This window comes from Marmota marmota, unplaced genomic scaffold (assembly GCF_001458135.2).
Source record: "Marmota marmota marmota unplaced genomic scaffold, marMar, whole genome shotgun sequence".
Lineage (NCBI taxonomy): Eukaryota > Metazoa > Chordata > Mammalia > Rodentia > Sciuridae > Marmota > Marmota marmota.
In genome coordinates, this window is record NW_026000229.1 from 5,141,440 (window position 1) to 5,149,132 (window position 7,693).

Consider the following 7,693-nt stretch of genomic DNA (forward strand, 5'->3'; position numbering starts at 1 on the left):
TTATTCTGAACCAACTTTTAATTTGATATAAAATTAACCTCAAGCCATTGTCTCTCAAAAAATTACACTACATTCTTGCAACTACTAGCCAAGATTAAGTTAATAGAAAAAAACTAAATACTTTGGTTGTGGCTCGGCAGTAGAGTGCTTACCTAGCACATTGGAGGCTCTGGGTTCGATTCTCAGCATCACATAAAAATAAATAAAATAAAAGCATTGTGTCCAACTACAACTTAAAAATAAATACTTAAAAAAACCTTAAGTACTAAAAATACATTATTTTTTAGTTTATTGCAAAACATCCAAGTAGTATAGGCACTTTATTAAAAAAATCTTCAAACCTCGTAATGTATTATAGACTGATATGTAAAGGAACAAATTTTATAATGTCTTTTCAAGCTTGAACAGGTTGTATTTGTTATAGACCACCAGGGTGTTCTGTCCCTGAACCCTAAGGTCATAACTGTTTGGAGGCAGTAAATGATTGCCCTCTAACTTAGTGTGTTATATCTTTAAATATCTACACAACTTTTATTTTAATGTGTTTTTATTTTTATTTTTGTAACAGGTTGTTGAAGATTGGAAATTCATAGCCCAGGTTCTTGACCGGATGTTTCTGTGGACTTTTCTTCTGGTTTCAATTATTGGATCTCTGGGTCTTTTTGTTCCTGTTATTTATGAATGGGCAAATATAATTGTACCAGTTCATATTGGAAATACAAATAAGTGAAACTTTGAAGGGTTTGAATTTAGTTACAAAACATATATCTATCATGGAATGTCTACACTTAGGCAAATATAAAGTTGTGTTTAAAATATGATGTAAACTGCAGCAGATTAATAGTTGCTAACATTGGTTTACCTAATAGATTATTCATTAGTACATCTACCTGCATGGCTGAAGTAATGACTAAAAATAACAGCAAAATATTATCCAAACTGTACTAGTGAAAATCTAGTGTTTTTCTGGTTTGTAATCAATAGTGATGCTCATCTTTTGGTTTTTTGTTTGGTTGGTTGGTTGGTTGGTTTTTGGTGCTGGGGATTGAACCAAGGCTTGGCACATGCTAGGCAAGTGCTCTACCCTCGGAGCTATACCTCCAACCCAAGCTCATCTTTTGAATGCTGGAAAATTCTAGTTGTGTTTGAAGATATATTTTAAAACTTTTTCAGGATTTGGTAAAGGTATACTTTTTTTTTTTTTTTTGAGATGGGATCTTGATAAAATGCCTAGACTGGCCCCAAACTCTTGGGCTCAAGTGATCTTCTTGCCCTCAACCTCCTGAGTAGCTGGGACTACATGTGTGTGCCACTTGTGCCAGGCTAAGGGATACATTTAAAATTTCTTTCTGTCCTGTATTTAATAATAACAGCTAATCTTCAGTGTATTCTGCTCTCATAAGTAAGCTGATTACTCAGTATAAGAGTGACTTAAAATGATGCTGCTATTCTATAACCAACATTTTTAATAAATGAAAAGTGGAGATTGGACAGTCCTTTAAGGCTTTATTCTTTAGATGTTTAAACCAAGTAAATATTTTATTAACTATCTTTATAGCTTTCCTTCCATTGTAAAATCACATACCAGACAATTCTTGTCAACGTGTAGGAGCATGTCCTTAACATTAATTTCAACCCCCTTGTACATATTCCCCACAATTAATAGAGCCATCTATACAAACTATGGTGGCATCTCTTTATCCTTGATCTCAGAAGAGTTCACTGTAATTACATAAATTTTAAAAATTTTAAAAGCATGTCTATGTCTAGAACATTCTATGAGAAAACCATCTTCTAAGCTTAAAGATGGTATTCTAATTTGGTATAAGCATATCATTACATATCTAATACTTGCTTTCTTTCATTTCAACAATTACAATAATAGAATATTGGAGTTGCAGGATGTTTAGATGTAATCTAGTCTTAGCCTTTTACTAGTACAGTATATATCAGTAAGTATAGTACATCATATCCAAATGTCCCTGACTCACCTGTAACCAGGAAGAAAACACTGATAGAAACCTTGCGTTAAATTTAGAACTCTTGGCTGTTGAGATAGTAAATGCATTATTTATTTGTAGTAAGTAACCCATCTATCTTCAAGTCAACACTCTTTGGAGGGAAGAGGAGACCCTGTCAAATTTACATTTTTCCTATAGGCAAGTGTTTAATGCCACTTAATGAGTGAAAGTTTGTGCTACAGTTTGGATAAGTGTCCCCAAAGGCCTGTGTGTTGAAGGCTTGGTTGCCAGCCTGTGATGTCATTGGAAGGCTATTAGGGGTAGAGCCTAGTTTAAGGAAGTTAGGACAGTAGAGGTGTGCCCTTTAAGGGAATACTGGGATACTAGGCCCTTCCCACCAACCACCTCACTGCTTCTTGGCCACTGTGTGATAAATAGCTTTGTTCTACCCCATGCTTCTCACCATGATGTGCTCCTTGCTACAGGCCCCCAGAACAACATGACAATTGACCATGGACTGAAACCATGATAATCTTTTCTTCCTTTAAGTTTATTATCTCAGGTATTTTGTCAGTGACAGAAAAATAATACAGAAAATGAGTATCAAGAAATCAAGTCTTTGGGCAGGTGTGGTGGTGCATGCCTATAATCCTAGTGGCTCAGAACGCTGAGGCAGAAGGAGCACAAGTTCAAAGCCAGCCTCAGCAATTTAGTGAGGCTATAAGCAATCTAGTGAGACCCTGTCTCAAAGTAAAAAGGGCCAGGGATGAGGCTGAGTGGTTTAGTATCCTTGGGTCCAATCCCTGGTACAAAAAAAGAGTCATTGCTATGATTATTCCTGACAGTGCCATTCAGAAGCATTTGAAATTGGATTGTGGGAAGAATTTGGAAAAGTTTGGAGAAGTAAAGAAAGCCTAGAATGCTATAAACAGATTAACAGGTGTTTCTGGTGAGGTCTCAGAAGACCAGAATGCTGATAGAAATGTGGACAGTATATGCTTATGGGGGTTCCAATGGAAATAAAGACTCTACTTGGAATTGGATTTTGAGGCCACCGTATTATATTGTGGCAAAGAATCTGGATTCATTTTGTCCATGCCTAAAACTTTGTGGGGGGCAGAGCTCAAGTGTGATGGACTAGTTTATTTGGCAGAGGAAGTTTCACAGCAGCACAACATTCAGGCTCAAGCTTTGGTGTGGGTATTGCTGGCTGTTTTTAGCCAGATTTACAGTGAGAGTTGGGAGCAAAAAGAAAAGGAAAAGCAGAAAGACACCCTGCTCACACAATGCCATCTAGGGAGTAGGTACTCAGGCTGCTGCAGCCATGGTTCAAGTGGGTCCTGGTACATACAGCTCATGCTAGTAGCAGACCTTGGGGTCTTCCACAAATGCTGGCTGTGCAGACATGCAGAATGCAAGAGTTGTGGAGTCACACAGGCTTCCACCAAAATTTAGAAGGAATTCCTGAGAGGCCAAGCATTGTGTGATAGGTGAGAGCCCCTGCAAGCAGCCCTCAAGAGATGCTTGAAGCTGTGAGAATAAACAGAAGCTGCAGTGGAAACCCCAGGAAGTTAAAGATTCTGGAACATTGAATGCCTGCTGAGGTAAGCTGAAGGCAGCAAGCAGAGCCTGCTCAAGAGAGTAGCCATGTGGGCTACAGCCAGCAAGGGCACAGAGGCAGGACTGCCCAAGCCCTTGGGATCCCACAGTCTGCCACTGCATGCCTTGGATGCCAGACATGGTGACTTACGGTTCAGTGTTTTCCTGCTGGGTTTTGGTACTTTGGTCTGATCTTTCCTATCTATGCCCCTACTCCTCACTTTGGGAACAGGGATGTCTACCCTATGCTGCTATATCTTGGAAGTGTGTAACTTTTTGATTTATATATCAATTTTATTTTAAGCAGGAACTCATAGCCAACTTTGCCTTGAGTCTTGAAGGTGAGCGATTCTGGAATATTTAAATTTTGAAGACTCTTAGAGAAAGATCTAAATGATTTTGCATTACGGGATGGACATGAGCTTTTGGGGGCCAGAGGCAAAAAAGCTATAGGTAGGGTAAACATCTTCCAAAGGCCTGTATGTTGAAGGCTTGGTTGCCAAACTGTGGCATTATTGGGAAGTGGTGGAATCTTTAGGAGGTAGAGCCTAGTAGAAGGAAGTTAGGTCACTAGGGTGTATCCTTTAAGAAAATACTACTAGGACTCCAGCCTCACCCCTCCCCCACTTCCTGGCCACTATGAGATAAATAGCTTTGCTCTACCACATGCATCCCACCATGACATACTGCCTCATAGTAGGCCCAGAAGTAATATGCCAGTCAACCAGGGACTGAAACCTCTGAAACGGTGAGCCAAAATAAGCCTTTCCTCTTTTTAGGTTGGTTGTCTCAGGTATTTTGTCACAATGATGAAAGGTAATTAATAGTCTGGTTTGATGTAAATTGCTTCTTAGCTGTCTTAGCTTGTGTCATCCCTGATCTCTCATATCCCTGTCACTGTTACTTAAGATTTTTATATATCAGTAAATTTTACAGAAATCTTCTTTTGACTTACCAGAACAGGTCACAGTGGACTGCAATTGTATTTTTATTTTTATATAAGAAAAATATCACAGTAACTAGTGAGAAGATTCAAATGGCCTCTGAATCATCATCCCTGTCAGTGGTTATTCATCTTGAAAAGTATAGTATGGAAAACTCTTCTAATAATTTGTCTAAAGCATTACTTCTCAACCAATGCCAATTAAATTATTTCTGGAAACATTTTTGGTTGTCACAACTGGTGAGGGAGCAGGGCTTGTCACTGGCATCTAATAGATAGACGCCACAGTCCTTCTAAAGATCCTACAGTGCACAGGACATCCTCAGTCCCCCACCCGAACACACAGTTATTCAGCCAAAATGGTAATAAAGCTAATAAAGTTCAGAAACCCCTGTTCTAAAGGTTCACACTCTGGTCTGAATGTGTCTCTTTAAAATTATGTTGAAACCCAACACCCAGAGTGACAGTATCAGAAGGTGGAATCTTTAGGAGGTGATTAGTCATAGGGACATGCCCTCACAAATGGGATCAGTACCCTTATAACAGAGACCCCAGAGAGATAACTCAGCCCTTCAGCCAGGTGAGGACTCAACTAGAAGGCACCCTCCATGAGGAAGAGAGCCCTACTAGACACTGAGTCTTGCTGGTGCCTTGATTTTGGATCCCCCAGGCTCCTAAATTGTGAGAAATAATTTTCTACTTATAAGCTACTCAGTTTATGGTATTTGATTATAGTAGCCTGAATGTGTGACTGTGTATAATTTCTTATGGGATGATTTGGAGTTACACAAGATAAATAGCTGAAATGGAGCTATGCCCCTTAGACTTCTTGAAAGACAGTAAAAAATAAGAAATGCACAGTAAGAAATGGTAATAGTGGGAATACTCCTGAAGTAAAAACTTAAAGGAGATTATGGGCTAAATAATATTGGGAGATTTGTAGTATACTGAACAAGATTTTCATATTTCTGAACAGGAAGTTTTTCTATCCAGTTAGGTTTCAAGCAGTCAAAAGAAAACAAAAATTAAAAACTGTTTTCACATGCTCCATAGTATAGTACACTACTTAATCACTGTGGAAGAACTGAATTTTTTTTTCTTTTCTTGTGGTACTGGGTATTTAGCCTAGGAATATTTTATCACAGAGCCACACCCAGCCCTTTTTATTTTTATTTTAAGACAGGGTCTCACTGAGTTGCTTAGAGCCTAAGTTCTTGAGGCTGACCTCAAAATTTGTTCTTCTGCCTCAGCCTCCTGAGTCATTAGAACTACAATATGTGCCATCATGCCCAGGTAGAATAATTTATATTTTGACACTTCTTTATCTTGTCAAAAAGGCTAAATGTTCATTTATACATATAAGTATTCTTGTTGGGTTTCTTTGCATGATTTTTTTCCTTTCCTTTTTGGCCAAAAACCAGGGCAATAAGTAAATCTTGAAATGCCAAAATCAAAGCTGGTAGCATGGTAACAGAAAATGTATTACTATTAAGAAACAGATATCTCCCTCCCTCAAAACACACACAGGTAAGCCTCAGGCAAACACAGGTCAGTGCTTACGCATCATCCCTGGCCATCAGGGGTTGCAGAAACAATCCTGCTGTCCCTAAAATGCACACCAGGATGAAAACCCATAGAAAAATGCGATCAATCACCATGGCAACATATTTCCAGTCATCTTGAATCTGAAAAACAAACAAACAAACAAATAAAAATCATGAAAGAGAAAGCACGAGGGGAAAAGCAAAGTGAATGTGTGTGTGTGGTTAGGGGGTAGTGCTGGTTTTGAACCCGGAGTCTTGTACATGCTGGGCAGGTTCTCTACCACTGAGCCACATCCCCAGCCCCAAGTGGATAGTTTCAATATTTAACAATATGTGGCCATATAAGAAGTCATTTTATCTCCAATATGCAAGAACTCTCTTTTTTTACTCAATGTGGTCTGAAGAAATCTACCATCAAGTTTTGCTTCATGCAGTGGAGAAATAGGTATGAAATATTTATCATATTAGCTCTGTTTCAAATGAGAAATTTCTAGGCCTTTATAACCCATTTTTTCTAAATTTCAGTTTTGTAAAGTTAGCAAAACCAGTTATTTATGCCTCTATTTTGGGCCTTTGTTTGAATGGCTATTACAACCCAGCATCACTTGCTATTGTTTCAAGTACTCATTCTTTTCCAGTTTTAGATACTAATCTTACATCTGTTGCAAATGTGAAAAAGCACATCAGGCAAGTCTATCATCCTTTTCTTTCCTAGTACTCCATTCCAGAATGCCCACAGACCAAATGTCATCTTCAGGTGGAAGGTCAAAGTACAATGGAATGCTATACAGTATTATATGAGGTTCAGCCTGCCCTACACAGTTGAAATAACTGCTGACAATGAAGTTTAAAAAAAAAATGGAAGAGAGTGCAACACTAATTGTACATAATACAGCTTCAATTGAGGCTTGAAATAGGAAAAAGAATTGTATGGTAATTAAACTCCTACACGATTCAGAAAGCAAAGGAACCATAATTGAGAAGGAGAGAATCCATGAATCAACTGATTTTGAAGCAATAATCACATAATAAAGAGGCAGCATGTAATTTTGTAATTTAATTAAGTGCCCCGAATTGGGACTGGGAAATGTGGATTTTACTATTATGAGTTTGAGTAAATGTGTCCTCTCAGTGACACTAAGAAGTCATTGGTAAAGTTATAATGCCCTGTTTGCCACAAGTTACTTTATTTGAATTCCTAAGACTGGTTTGTAAGTGCTTCAGATCTACCAGGGGCTCTGATTTCTACCCATATACTATAGGCTGAGCCTCCTAAGGGTGTAAGAGGCAGGCAGGTGGGAAAATAGAGACCTAGAGACAGATTTTGATTATAATATCACTCTGCTCCTTTCTAGTTGTAAGAATCTGGGTAAATTCTATCTCCTCCCTTAGCCTCAACTTATTTATCTATAAAATCGGAATAAGAACAATACCTACCTCAGAGGGTTGTTTTGGTACAGAGTCCTTAATGAACAGTACCTATTGATGTTAATGTTGATTTGAAAAAATGACTAATATCCCCATTTAAATCTCCCTCTGACTGCACTTCACATGGTTCAGCCCAATAAAGAAAAACTGGACTTGTGTCTTAGACATGGGTACAAAGGGGCATGAATTTTAAGCGCCCCCCCTCCCCCTCCCCCTCC

The 7,693-nt window shown here is 38.4% G+C and overlaps 2 protein-coding genes across 4 annotated transcripts in view; one reads left to right on the forward strand and one right to left on the reverse strand.

Moving 5' to 3' along the window:
* Positions 1 to 3,004, forward strand: part of Chrna5 (cholinergic receptor nicotinic alpha 5 subunit) — a 42,257-nt gene extending 39,253 nt beyond the window's left edge. For all 3 annotated transcript variants that reach the window (XM_048793015.1, XM_048793017.1, XM_048793016.1), the window contains one exon: positions 569 to 3,004. In XM_048793015.1, the coding sequence (XP_048648972.1) occupies positions 569 to 730 (162 nt within the window). In that variant the 3' untranslated portion in view covers positions 731 to 3,004. The remainder of the gene's footprint in view (positions 1 to 568) is intronic.
* Positions 3,005 to 4,822: 1,818 nt separating this feature from the next.
* The window catches only part of Chrna3 (cholinergic receptor nicotinic alpha 3 subunit), a 20,115-nt gene continuing 17,244 nt past the window's right edge, over positions 4,823 to 7,693 (reverse strand). Inside the window, exon 6 of the mRNA XM_015480365.2 lies at positions 4,823 to 6,188. Within this exon, the coding sequence (XP_015335851.1) occupies positions 6,060 to 6,188 (129 nt within the window). The 3' untranslated portion in view covers positions 4,823 to 6,059. The remainder of the gene's footprint in view (positions 6,189 to 7,693) is intronic.